Source organism: Bos indicus x Bos taurus, chromosome 11 (assembly GCF_003369695.1).
Source record: "Bos indicus x Bos taurus breed Angus x Brahman F1 hybrid chromosome 11, Bos_hybrid_MaternalHap_v2.0, whole genome shotgun sequence".
Taxonomy (NCBI): Eukaryota; Metazoa; Chordata; class Mammalia; order Artiodactyla; family Bovidae; genus Bos; species Bos indicus x Bos taurus.
Window position 1 is genome coordinate 70647397 of NC_040086.1, and position 15193 is coordinate 70662589.

General features: G+C 36.5%; 1 protein-coding gene across 3 annotated transcripts in view; it reads right to left on the minus strand.

Annotated features, from left to right (window-relative positions):
- The window catches only part of PPP1CB (protein phosphatase 1 catalytic subunit beta), a 37692-nt gene that overhangs the window by 3960 nt on the left and 18539 nt on the right, over positions 1-15193 (minus strand). For all 3 annotated transcript variants that reach the window (XM_027555765.1, XM_027555764.1, XM_027555763.1), the window contains exons 3-8: positions 14350-14481; positions 12288-12518; positions 10215-10319; positions 8744-8815; positions 3984-4135; positions 1246-1380 (exon numbers count right to left, since the gene is read on the minus strand). In XM_027555765.1, coding sequence (XP_027411566.1) covers positions 1246-1380; positions 3984-4135; positions 8744-8815; positions 10215-10319; positions 12288-12518; positions 14350-14481 — 827 coding nt within the window. The remainder of the gene's footprint in view (positions 1-1245; positions 1381-3983; positions 4136-8743; positions 8816-10214; positions 10320-12287; positions 12519-14349; positions 14482-15193) is intronic.

A 15193-nucleotide genomic window follows, 5' to 3' on the forward strand; every position in this document is an offset into this window, starting at 1 on the left:
GTTTCTACCTTTGGTTATTATAAATAATGTTCCTATTAATATGTATATATACATGTACTTAAGTACTGTTTTCAATTCTTTCAGGTATATACCTAGGAGTGGAAATACTGGGTCATACAGAAACTTTTTATGTTTAACTTTTTCAAGAACTGACAAACCATTTTCCATTCCCACTATCAATATGTAAGGTTCCAACTTCTCCACATCCCCAGCAACACTTTGGTTATAGCAAAAAAAAAACCAAAAAAACACACAAACAAAAAAACAAACTATTTGTTGAAGGATATGGCCTGGTTATGGTTACTACATTTAAATTCTGAATGAGAAATCAAACATTTAGCATTCAATTGTTATTAGCTGATAGTAATGGAAACCTCTCTTACATTTTTTAAGAGAAAAACATTGTGTCAAGGACAAAAAGTTATTTTAGTCCATGAACAAGAATGATTAAGTAGTATGCTAAAGCTGGTCTCTCTTTTAAATGTAAATGTTTCTATATTCACAAATGGATACTTTAAGATTATTTGGAAGGTTTTTCTAGGTAAATATTCTACATTATTTTCATCAGAATTCATAAACTCTTTCTACTCAACGCCTGTCCCATCCATGCATCTTGCAAAAGAAAACACAATCTGAATTCACATTCTTTTAGTAGCGAAGCCACTACGTAAGGATTCATACAGGAATTTCCAATGTAAACACATGCCATCAAGAATGAATGACATGAATTAGGATTCCTAAAACTCTAATTACGAGATATATACCTCAAAGACTAGAGTATTTGTGAATGAAAATAGAAATCTACAGGGAGTCCAAGAGTGATAATTACTTCTGAATTAAACTGATTTCCTATACTTCCTCAAGGAAAGAAAATAAATCTGAAAGAAAATTCTTCTGACAATAGTTTTAAATTAGATTTCTAGATGCTAACTTATAGCTACCAAAGGGGAAAAAAGAGTAGGAAAGGGATAAATTAGGAGTTTGGGATACAAACCACTATATATAAATTAAATAAATAACAAGGTCTTACTATACAGCACAAGGAACTATATTCAATATACTGCAACAAATCACAATGGAAAAGAATATTAAAAAGAATAGGTATGTAACACTTTGCTGTACACCAGAAACTAATTCAATATTGTAAATCAACTATACTTCAATTAAAACAATTTTCCAGTTGTTAAAAATTTATATTTAAAAAGAGAACAAACGAGAATAAACAAAAGTATACATATAGCATACCTGAAATGAACACATCAAAGTTTCATCCACACTCATCATTCCACCAGCATTATCAAACTCGCCACAGTAATTTGGGGCTGAAAACAGGGTTACCAGTTGTCGCTTAGCAAAGAATTCATATCCATCTTCCACAACCTGGCAGAGAAAAAGTCAAAAGAAAAAACATTTATGTATCTTTTAAAATTTTCAACCATCAGGACTAATTAAGATAAATGTGACAAAGACCTGAAAAAATACAAACCCCTATTTTGTTTGGGAAGCCTGATTTTTATTCTTAAACTTACCTGAGAAAATATTAAAATTGGCTTTCCCTTTCTATAAAGGCAAGAATTTAGCTTAAATGAAATAAACTTATGATTACTGAAGTTCAAAAATACCATTTTCAAGTGTTCTACTACCATTCTCCTAGAACAGTGTCTAAAGGGAGTTGAGACACCAAATACTTCTTAGACAATGGCATTATGATCCAAATATAAAATCCTTAATTCAATGAACAATAATCAGACAATGAAAGACAGATTATGTTATGAATTTTTTCTTCTTCTACTTTGTAATTTCCTATTAGTATTACAAACATTGAAAACTTTACTAAGCTGAGCTTAATTTACAGATGGTGCTACTACAAATTAGCTGCCGATAGATTTTTATGTGTATAACTCTTTTCCTTAATGATTTAAAATGATTTCTAGAATCTGTTGTCAATTCCTCAGTGAATTAAACAATTTATGTTTCTCAGATCTACAACTCTGAGAGGTAGACAATGACATGTAAACATTTTCTATTTATTTACAGAACAGGTAAAAATACATTTTGAAGTCTTTTATGTATTCTATGATTAAGCAAAATTATCCTACAATACTTGGAGAAAGCACTTCCACAACCATCCACATTTTTATATAATTCCTACCTAGATATCAGGCACATGTTCCTGTTGTTATTACTTCATGGTGAAATTTAGGTAATAAACTTTTCTGTTAAAACCTTGGCCACATTATCGACTCCAGTTCACCATACTGCCTGGCATTCAGTACATCCTTTTACAAGTTCTTAGTTTGCTTGTTCATATGTTTATTTATTCACATATTTACCAAAAGAACAGGGTTGTTTTTTTTTTTTTAAAGGAAACTCTGTGTTATTTCCCATCATAAGACTCTTAATTTTAGAGATAACAGGCTTGAAAATAAGCAGAACAGGATTTGGAGGTGTCTAGAAAATGACCATGGCATCCATCACGGCATGGGACATAGGAGGGGAAAAAGTGGAAGTAGCGACAGATTTTATTTTCTCCAAAATTACTGCAGCCATGAAGTTAAAACACACTTGCTCCTTGGAAGGAAAGTGATGACAAACCTAGATAGAATATCAGAAAGCAGAGAAGGTGGCTGCTGCTGCTGCTAAGTCGCTTCAGTGGTGTCCGACTCTGTGGGACCCCATAGATAGCAGCCCACCAGGCTCCTCCGTCCCTGGGATTCTCCAGGCAAGAATACTGGAGTGGGTTGCCATTTCCTTCTCCAGAGAAGGCTGAGCACTGCAGAACTGATGCTTTGGAATTGTGGTACTACAGAAGACTCTCGAGAGTCCTGGAAGATCAAACCAGTCAATCCTAAAGGAATCAACCCTGAATATTCCTTGGAAGCTCCTTTATTGGAGCTTCAGCCAGCATCCAATATTTTGGGCACTGATGCAAGGAGTTGACTCATTGGAAAAGACTTATGCTGGGAAGATTGAAGGCAAAAGAAGAGAGAAGCAAAGAATGAGATGGTTAGACAGCATCACCAACTCAATGGACATAAATCTGAGCAAACTCTGGGAGACAGTGGAGGACAGAGGAGCCTGGTGTGCTGGAGTCCACTGGATCAAAGAGTTGGACACAACTCAGCGACCGAACAACACAACAAGAAATCTTATATAAACACAATGCTCACTGATTAAAAGATAACTTTGCCAAAAGCAAAGAATTTGGGGATATGACTTCATTCAACTGAACCAGAAAATTTTAACAGAAAAAAAGGGCATGTGATATACAACATGTACAGAAAATGAGAAGCCTGTCATCTGTGTTATCACATAGGATCGCATAAAGAGGTAGAAGCAGTCAAGGTTTATGGGGCACAAAGCTGCAGAAAAAAACTATGTAAGTATATATAGCATATAAATAACAATAAATTTTACCTTAATAAACAAGGAATCTTTAAATATTTACAAATTTAAAATACGTAAGAGCAGCTTAAAAGGATTTTTAAAAAATGCTTTTCAGTGTATTTTGAATCAGTTATGTTCTAGAGAGCATGAGGACTGGATATTTACTTACCACCCTGATTCAATAATTACCAAGACTTTTCTACATTTATTTCATCTATCTCCCCGCTCCTTTTTCTGATGTATTTTAAAACAAAACATCTTACCACTACATACTTGAGCATGCATTTCTGAAAAATATGGACATCGTTCTTACATAACAATACAATTCATCGCAGCTAAAACAATTAACAATGACTCCTTGGTATCTAACACACAGTCTATAATCAAATCTTCCCAATGATCTTAAAAGTGTCTTTTTAGAGTGTGGTTTGTTCTTATCAAAATCCATACAATGCATTTGATGATTTACCTCTTCTGTTTTCCTTGTAATAATTAGTTTCCTTAGATCTCGATTTTCTCAAAATAAAAAAAAAAATGGCATAGACCTGGATGAAGTTAATAAATACCAAAACATCCAAAAGTTTTGTATTTCATACCTGATGAGCTCGACAAATCAAGTCTAAATCATGACGATTCAGAAATTTACTGACTACATCAGCTCCAAAAGTGAAGGAAACACCACGATCATTTTCTCCCCACCCTTGCACATCCTTATCTGGGTCAGACCACAGCAAATCACAGAGCAAACCTTTAAAGGATAAAAACACAGCAATGAAAAGACAGAATTTATAAAATAAAGTATATCTAAATCACATTTCTTCTCCTGTCCTCCTACCTTTTAATAAATACTGCCAATCATTGCCCCCTAGTATCCTGGCCTATAAAACTCAGCCATTTTTTGTTAAAGTAACCACACATATACAATGTTGCCTGGCTTAAGGTAGTACTCCCCAGCCCTTTAAACAGGTAAGAAATATATGCACAGAATGCTCTAAACATGATATTGGAAAAGGCTCTTCATCTTTGTCTATAGTTTCTCTGTATGGATACCAACTGATTCAGCAGCATTTCCTGAATAATTTCATCCTTTCCTTACAGAGCTACCAATCCTGCTTCTGGTGCTATAATCTATTCCATTAATCTATTTTATCACTGAGACATCAACACACCAGAGCTTTTAAATAAATCTTTCCATTTAGTAGATCTATCCCCACTCATTAATTTTCTTCAGGACTGTCTTGGTTACTTTTAATCCTTTGTTCGTCTATATATAAACCTCTGAATCAGTTTGTCTAATTCTGTGAATCCAACTGAGATTTCATTGTAACTATTTCTGATCTATAGATCAATTTGAGGGAAGAAAATATTTTCTACAAAAGCCTGGAAGATTTAAATAAAGTATGGAGAAACAAAATCAGATCAAATCCTTAACTTTATAGTTTTCAGGCTTAAAAAAAAAAATAGAACTGAAAATATTTAAATATTGGTGACAGAGGATGAGACGGTTGGATGGCATCACTGGCTCAATGGACACTGAGTATGAGCAAACTCCTGGAATGTGAAGTCAAGTGGGCCTTAGGAAGCATCACTATGAACAAAGCTAGTGGAGGTGATGGAATTTAGGTTGAGCACTTTCAAATCCTAAAAGATGATGCTGTCAAAATGCTGCACTCAATATGCCAGCAAATTTGGAAAACTCAGCAGTGGCCACAGGACTGGAAAAGGTCAGTTTTCATTCCAATCCCAAAGAAAGTCAATGCCAAAGAATGCCCAAACTACCGCACAATTGCACTCATCTATCACACTAGCACAGCAATGCTCAAAATTCTCCAAGCCAGGCTTCAATAGTACATGAATCTTGAACTTGCCGATGTTCAAGCTGAATTTAGAAAAGGCAGAGGAACAAGAGATCAAATTGCCAACATCCATTGGATCACTGAAAAAGCAAGAGAGTTCCAGAAAAATATTTACTTCTGCTTTATTGATTATGCCTAAGTCTTTGACTGTGTGGATCACAACAAACTCTGGAAAATTCTTAAAGACAGGGTAATACCAGACCACCTGACCTGCCTCTTGAGAAATCTGTATGCAGGTCAGGAAGCAACAGTTAGAACTCAACATGGAACAGGACTGGTTTCAGATAGGGATAGGAGTACGTCAAGGGTGTATATTGTCACCCTGATCATTTAACTGCATGAGAAACGCTGGGCTGGATGAGGATGAACACAAGCTGGAATCAAGATTGCCGGGAGAAATATCAATAACCTCAGGTATGCAGATGACACCACCCTTATGGCAGAAAGTGAAGAACTAAAGAGCCTCTTGATGAAAGTGAAAGAGGAGAGTGAAAAAGTTGGCTTAAAGCTCAACATTCAGAAAACTAAGATCATGGCATCTGGTCCCATCACTTCATGGCAAATAGATGCGGAAACAATGGAAACAGTGATAGACTATATTTTTTTAGGGCTCCAAAATCACTGCAGATGGTGACTGCAGCCATGCAATTAAAAGATGCTTCCTCCTTGGAGGAAAAGCTATGACCAACCTAGACAGCATATTAAAAAGCACAGACATTACTTTGCCAACAAAGGTCTGTCTAGTCAAAGCTATGGTTTTACCAGTAGTCATGTATGGATGTCAGAGTTGGGACTATAAGAAAGCTGAGTGTCAAAGAATTGATGCTTCTGAATTACTGTGTTGGAGAAGACTTGTGAGAGTCCCTTGGACTGCAAGGAAATCCAACCAGTCCATCCTAAAGGAGATCAGTCCTGAATATTCATTGGAAGGATTGATGCTGAAGCTGAAACTCCAATACTTTGGCCACCCGATGCAAAGAACTGACTCATTTCAAAAGACCCTGATGCTGGGAAAAACTGGAAGGTGGGAGGAAAAGGGCATGACAGAAGATGAAATGGTTGGATGGCATCACTGAGTCAATGGACATGAGTCTGAGTAAACTCCAGGAGTTGGTGATGGACAGGGAGACCTGGCGTGCTGCAGTCCATGGAGTCACAGAGTCAGACACAACTGAGCAATTGAAGTGAAACTCCAGGAGATAGTGAAGAACAGGGAAGCCTGGCATGCTGCAGTTCATTACGTCGAAAAAAAAGAGTCGGATATGACTTAGCGACAACAACATCTCCATCATCCACTGAGACCATCTTGGGAATGTAAATTAAGAAGACCAATAAATCTACTCTGAGAAATCAAACATCTAATACGCAGGCAGAGAAGGAATGAGCAATAAGTATTGGAAAGGTATTGTCAAAACAAAAGAAGAGAGAATAGCAGCTCTCCTTAAAGGGTAAGAATTAACCTGCTACTGCTACTGCTAAGTCGCTTCAGTCGTGTCCAACTCTGTGCGACCCCATAGATGGAAGCCCATCAGGCTCCCCTGTCCCTGGGATTCTCCAGGCAAAGAACACTGGAGTGGGTTGCCATTTCCTTCTCCAATGCATGAAAGTGAAAAGTGAAAGTGAAGTCGCTCAGTCGTGTCCGACTCTTAGCGACCCCATGGACTACAGCCTACCAGGTTCCTCCATTCATGGGATTTTCCAGGCAAGAGTACTGGAGTGGGGTGCCATTGCCCTTTCTCCGAAGTACGAAATGGTTAAGCTTCAAGTACAATGAATAAATGCTAAGGGAAGACTGTTTTAGAATGAGTTGGGGTCAAAGATTTTTTTTGATAACCCATATACTAATATAGCTTATAACAAAAGGAGCGCTTCATTTTGAGTCACAATATAGCTTATCTCGGAGAAGACAATGGCACCCCACTCCAGTACTCTTGCTTGGAAAATCCCATGGACAGAGAAGCCTGGTAGGCTGTAGTCCATGGGGACGCTAAAAGTCGGACACGACTGAGCGACTTCACTTTCACTTTTCACTTTCCTGCATTGGAGAAGGAAATGGCAACCCACTCCAGTGTTCTTGCCTGGAGAATCCCAGGGACGGGGGAGCCTGGTGGGCTGGCGTCTATGGGATCACACAGAGTTGGACACGACTGAAGTGACTTAGCAGTAGCATAGCTTATCTTGGTAGGTGAAGTACCTAAAACATATTGTAGAAATGGTGGCAATGTACACTTAATTTCTATCATCATTTCCTAAGCTCCTGTCATAAGAAATCCACCAGTATAACAAATCCACTATGATGGTCTCAATTTACAAGCTCTTTCTGGTTGCTAAAGAATCAGAAGCTGATTCTTTAAATACACACACACACACACACAGCTCTATAATGCTCATAGTTTCCAGTCTGTTTCCACAAAAGGAGCAGTGAGGAGGTTAAGATACTATTCTATGGTTTTTATATGACAAAATAACTAAAATGTAGTTGGCTTTCGGGACTATCTGGAAAATGCAACCGCCTGGATGCATACAAAATAAAATAATCGTAGCAACAACAATGTGGCATTCTTCAACCTTAATGGAATCAAGACAAGAATCCAACAGTCAAGGTTTAATGTTTATAATCCATGCCCTAATGAATAAGTATTATAATCATTAGGCTATTGTTTCTAGAAAATAAATTTCTAAATATGACGGACAATATGAAAGCTCAAAATGGCCATTTCATGGCATCTCAAAAATTCCCATTAAAATATTATGGAAAGAGAAACTTAACATGCCATCTTTGAAACTGATTTATGCCTGAACTATACCATCAACAGGAACTCTCAAGATGTAATCACCTAAAATTTGTATTGTACCTTATTTTAAATAAATATTATTACTTAAGTACTAGCTTCTATTAGGTTTAGTCAAATATATTCTAAATTACAGTCAAAATCTGGCAAAATGCATTTTTAAAAAAATAATCCACACAAAAACAGTGGTACTCTGTTAGGAGACAATGTACTGCAATATGTCAGTGGCTTACTGATAAAAGAGCATCTATACAACTGTTTATATGGTTGATGTTTAGTATGAGTAGCATTCTGAGTGATATCATTATGCTCTCAGTATGCTTTAGTACACTGAGCAAAAACTGGCAAGATTTTAGGCAAAAAATAAGTTTGATAGAACCATATTACAGTTATAATAAAATCTAAAACTTCTGTACTATGGGGAATTAGTGGAGAGTGAAATATTTTGTATTATTCCAAGTAATCTGTAGTTAGCTTATTGACTACTAAAACAAAGCTCTATTTATTACACAATACAGTCCTACCTTCATTAAATATAATAAAGTTCATATATGTCAACATTTTACATTAAAAATTGATTAAGGGACTTCCCAGGTGCTCCCAATGTAGGGAGCACAGGTTTGATCCCTGGTTGGTGAACTAAGATTTTGCATGCTGCATGGTATGACCACACACACACTAAAGGTTAAACTTCTCTATATACTTAACCTGTATCAGGGACATCAGTGGGTCTCATAATTCTCCGTATCTGCTCCATAGATTGCAGGTCTGGTGACAGTCCTATGAATGAAAACAGGACTCATAGTACTGACATCTAAAAAATTTTCACTCCAAATAAAAAGCATTTAATCAAAGTAGATTCCCTATGTGAAATTAAAGATACTTTCAAGCATTCCTTTCAATGTTCATTGGGTTATTAAATAGAATCCCACCTTGACATAAAAGAACATTATGATTAGGTCTTCCCTATTCTTCCCTATCAGAGAAATAAAAGTCCTTTTCATTTCAAAAGATTTTTCAAAGAAAAAATCCTACCACTTTTCTTTCTTTCCAACCACTCCTTGCTCTTCATAGGAAGGCACCTCAATTCTAGTCCTTCCTACTAAGAAGTCTGGCCACTTCTTACCACTTAATCCTAAACATTTCCTAAATGTCTAGTGTTTCCTATACAATGTTTCAACTAACATAGTAAATTATGTTCTAAGAATAAACATCTTATTACCTCAGGCTAAGACACATGCATCTATCTTTTAGCATTTTTCTACCTTAATTCTTCCTGCACACTGATGAAAAACTATTTTCATTAAATTATCTCCCTGTACAAAATGGTTATTAAACCATTCAACAAACTCCTTTGCCCAGTACTCACATCTCCAAAATCTGATCCCATTGTTCTCCAAAATGTATTTGACATCTTAGTTGGGCCAGCCCTCACATAGTCCTTCAACTAGAAAGACTCTCACGTCCTTTTCATCTCCAAAACCCAAGCTTCCGTAAATGTTTGCCCAACAATTCTCTCCTTTCCTGATTTTTCATTATAATTACTGTCAACAAGTACTCTGACAAATTCCTTTCATTACTGAATTATCTGTTTTGAAAATGTTTTATCAACAGGTTTTAAAATGCTTCAAGATAGCCAGATCATACACTACCTATATTTTTTCATGGTATCCAGCCAACTGCTAGACACATATTAGTTTTTCAAATAAACTGTCATATATTTATCATTCTATTATTACTTTTAGGACTAATGCAGACATAGTACATAAAGCCTAGAACTCTTGGCATGTGAGAATATTAAACTCAATTATATGTGAATTCTGATGAAAGGCATTTAATAGAGACAAGAAAATAGTCATGATCCTTGCATTTTCACTGATAGTTTCCTGTCAAAACTGAGGCAAAGGAAAGACATTTTTTTCAAGCAAAACTCTGGTCATCCTCCTCATATATGAAACTCTTTAAAGACAAGTACTAAATCTGCATTTTCATTATGTATAAACCACCACAAATTTCTAGTTATTAAAAGGTATTGTTGGCTATGTTTAAAACAGTTTTAATCACTTGAGTTTTCAAACAAGCACTGCTTTGTTTTCCCACAGCACCTCAATAAACACAGGCCCTTTCTAAATAAGGGAAGAAAAAAAGAAAAGCCCATAAAGCAGATTTACTAGTCTACCTCCATGACAACAGAAGATCTTCTCATCCACAATGGCAGCTATAGGCAGACAGTTGAAACAATCAGTGAAGGTCTTCCACAACTTAATATTAAATCTTCGTTTGCCTAAAAAAAGGACAAACAAACAGAACAAATCTAAAACTGTTCTCATTAGTTATTCTAATAGCCACAGACTTATACATGATTCCAATTTTCTTTATGTTTCACCTAGCACTTGTTTTTTTCTATAATGAATGTCACTTGGTAATACATACAATAAACATTCAGCACCTTCAGTAAAATTACAAAGACTAAAAAGATTTTGCCAGGTGTTTTATGAAACAAATAAAACATTTTTGCCTTTTAAGATCACTATAATATAGCAACTCTAAACAAGCTAACAGATTATTAATTTTTTCCGTTCAACATGTTAAATACCTAGCCAAATAAGTAAGCAGAAGTGAAAAGAGTGCCTCTGGAGAGGTATGCATTGGTACAACTCTAATGCATTGGTAACATGGTATAAACTTGTTGCCAAGAAAGGAGAATTTCCAGGTGCTTAACTTTTGAGTAAATTTCTACTTGGCACCACAGCAAGGATAAATAGAGACACAAAGGCTATAATTTTCCTGTAATCTAACATCAAGAACTACAATGAAGACAGTCTTAAATGCATGTTTACCTTTTTGGAGTTACTGAGTTTTCTGAATTTGGTAGTAAGTTGCAACTAACCAAGAGGAGGAATAACAGACACAAAGCACTCATTTCCTCTGCTTTTTATGCCATAACCTTTCTCTCAATGAACAAGCATAACTGAAAGTGTTTACAAGCTGCTCTCACATACATTTCATTTGATTTCTTCTCTATCCTTAAGAGTATTCAAGTCCATATTTTATCCTTTAATAATACACCTCTATTTCTGATATAGCTTCAGAAAAGTGGTTATAGCTTGGTGTACTACAATCCACTTCCTGTCTACTGGTCTGATTTAAACAACTGAAACCATACACTACACCTTAGAAATAAAAATGCAATATAAAATCATTCCAACTAGAATCTAAACTCCGTAAGAATAGAGATCATCTATCTCTCTTGAGCACTGCTGCATTCCTAGTATTTAGAATAGTGCCTGGCATATAATACATCCTCAAAAGTTTGTCAAATAAATGATTACATGAAACAAAGAGAGAGGGGTTCTAATAGTTCTACTGTAATTAAGCATGGAGAAAAGCAAAAATAGATTCTAATGGAGAATTCAGCACTGAAAAATAAAATTCCATTTGAACATCATTGTTAACTGGTTCTAACTTTTAATTAATCAAACATATGTTCATCCACTCTCTTGTTAAGTTAGTTGCTCAGTCGCGTCAACTCTTTGCGACCCCATGGACTGTAGCCCACTAGGCTCCTCTATCCATGGAACTCTCCAGGCAAGAATACTGGAGCGGGATGCCATTCCCTTCTCCAGGGGATCTTCCCAACCTAGGGAAGCCCATTCACTTCCATAACCTAACAAAAAGCAAAAAGACCAAAGTGATATGTAACGGGGTCATCTGTAACACTCGGAAATACCACCACACAACAGCAAACCAGTGACTTCTACTGATGAAAAAGAGTACAACAAAATAAGGACCAGAGTACGCAACATCCTTATTGGTACAGATTAAAATTCTAATAAACTTCAAATTTTAAATAATTTCATAGAACTTCTCAATTTTTTTTGTGACACAGGCTCAATAAGAGTTTTTATCATATCACAAGAAAACTAAAACCTTAATGGAGACTAGAAACAGGCTACTTACTATCTATAGTGACCTCTGCTCCACTTGGATATTTTTACTACATAAACTAATTATAAGAGGGCCTTTCAGCTGAGTAAGCTGCAGCCAACCTGAAACAACATGACCGAAGAGGTCCTAAGCAACCTATTTAACTAATAACATGTTTCCCAGTTTCAGGTTCCTCTTCCATGAAAGGCTCTCTTCTTGGGCTTCTGCTTGATCATATTTTTTAAAACTCTTGAAAGAATTCTTCTGAAATGGAAAACTATTAGAGAATTTCCAATTAAAAAGAAATGCTTTTATTTTTACTTACATTCATCATAGAATCCATAAATGCGATTGATGCTAGCACACTCATGGTTTCCTCTTAAGAGAAAGAAGTTTTCTGGGTATTTGATTTTATAAGCCAATAGCAAGCAGATTGTTTCCAAAGACTGCTTTCCTCTGTCCACATAATCTCCTAAGAAAAGATAGTTGGCTTCTGGGGGGAAACCCCCATATTCAAATAATCGCAGTAAATCTGTATACTGTCCATGAATATCTCCTAAAAACAGAAAAAGCCAGTTTGAGAAAGTTTATGGTTACTGTGGTAAAGCAGCTTCTATGAAATGATTCTCACTGTTTATACCCTTATGTAATCCTCTCTCCTGAATGTGGGCTGTAACTAGTGACTTACTTCTAACGAAAAAGATACAGCAAAAGTGAGATGGGCTGTCACTTCGGAGACTGGGTTACAAAAGATTGTAGCTTCCCATCTTGCTTGCACTTTCTCTTGCCATCTCTCATGCTCGATGATTAAGCTGCCTTATGGAGAAGCAAACCTAATAAAGAACTAAAGGAGGCCATGGGCCAACAGCTCCTTAGGAACTGAGGTCTTCAGTCCACTGGCCCATAAGGAACTGAATCCTTTCACAATTGAGCTTTGAGATGATTACAGGTTCAAATGGCATCTTGACTGTAGTCTTGTGAGAGACTCAAAACCAGAGGATCCAACTAAGCTCTGCCTGAATTTTTACCCCACAGACACTGTGACATGATAAATTAATGTTGTTAAATAACAAAGTTTGGGGGCAATTTGTTATATACTAATACAGTTACATTCATTATCTGGTAATTTAACTTAGGTTCACTTTTTTCATGCCTAGTAGTGAGCAAACAGCAAAAACTAAATATTTAGTATAAATAACTTCTATTACTTTCAAATTATTTCTGTACGAAAGCATGTAAAGACTATCTTGTTGAGACTATTGAGTCACTTAAATTTTAAGATGACTTTTAATTTGCTTCATTTAATTCATAGAAGGGATTGATTATTTCCACACAATTTCAACTATCTCTTCAAAAGCTGATGGTTAAGTTCATTAAAGCTATGTGATAAACACTGCTGCTGCTGCCGTCGCTTCAGTCGTGTCTGTCTCTGTGCGACCCCAGAGACGACAGCCCACCAGGCTTCCCCGTCCCTGGGATTCTCCAGGCAAGAACACTGGAGTGTGTTGCCATTTCCTTCTCCAATGCAGGAAAGTGAAAAGTGAAAGTGAAGTCGCTCAGTTGTTCCCGACTCTTAGCGACCCCATGGACTACAGCCTACCAGGCTCCTCTGTCCATGGATTTTCCAGGCAAGAGTACTGGAGTGGGGTGCCATTGCCTTCTCCGACTAAAAGAAAAACTGCATTATCAAACCAAAAGTCAGTACATTATACATACCACATCCTACTGTATATAAACTATAGAAAAATGCTTTTCTGTGCCAACAGTTTTTCCAACTGCAACAATGTTAACTTAAGGTTTAAGTTTTTGCCTCTGGCCAAAAGCCACTGTAAGATTTGAAAGATCAAATACAAATTGTATAGTTATATAATCTTCAAAATAAAACAATCAAAATTAAGTTAGAAGACCATGGATATGGCCATATCGACCCCCAAAATTCTATACCTGTGTACTCGAATCCATATCCTTGATAACAATAGATAACAATTTTTGACATTTTTCCCCCCAATTTCATCAGAGTCCCAGATTTGTTTTTAAGTTGCATCTCACTGATTACAAGTGAGTCTGAGAATCTTATGTTTACTAGTCATTTGAATCTCTTCTACAATCTGCTCCCACTCAATTTTTTTAAATTGTATTGTCTTTTTCTTATTTCTAAGAACTCTTTGTAACAGTGTGACCAGCAATCTTTTAATCTGCTGTATATATAGCAAACATTTTCTTCTCATCTCTAACTTGTCATTTTCTCAAAGTCTCAAATTCTACAATTGTATGTAATAAAACCTAGCAAACCTTTTTTTCACAAAACTTTTTAGATGTTTTCTCTAACTCATCTTCAGTGTAGTGAATTCAAAAGAGATTGTTGCCAACTTTACCCATTTACATACCACAGATTTTCAGTGGTGCTTCCAATTCCAAAAGAATAGGCTGGCTGAGAAAGATCTCCCGAGACTTGATACATAAGCCCCGAACTTCTGCTTCAGTCATCTGTACAATCTTTCCTGGACGACATCCTCGTACTGGTAAACAGTAAATAAAATGGTCAGTTTTCTAAAATTTATCCATAAAATATTAATTCTAAAAAAAGGAGTCATGCCTATATTCTGAGTATCAGAAGATTCACACAGGCAGCAAACTATCAGATACCCTGTTGTGTTCCATGGCTAACAGTAGGTTATTCTATGATCTTTGGCTTATCTCTATCTTCACTGTTGGTGGTTTCCAATGCTCCTTAAGGCTGCTGCTGCTGCTAAGTCGCTTCAGTCGTGTCCAACTCTGTGCGACCCCATAGACGGCAACCCACCAGGCTCCACCGTCCCTGGGATTCTCCAGGCAAGAACACTGGAGTGGGTTGCCATTTCCTTCTCCAGTGCATGAAAGTGAAAAGTGAAAGTGAAGTCACTTAGTCATGTCCGACTCTTCTCGACCCCATGGACTGCAGCCCACCAGGCTCCTCCGTCCATGGGATTTTCCAAACAGAAGTACTGGAGTGGGTTGCCATAAGGCTGCTACCATGGAAATGTGGTCTTTTTTGTTTTCCAGTGGTCAATTTGAGGCCTTGCAGTTCAAGTGATTAAAACTCATTAATTAATACGGTTCCCAATAACTTCTGGGATGGAGTGGGGAGGAACGGTCCATGGAGAATTCCCTTATTTGCCCTATTGAAAATGAAGTGAAAGTCACTCAGTCATCCATGGAATTCTCCAGGCCAGAATTCTGGAGTGGGTAGCC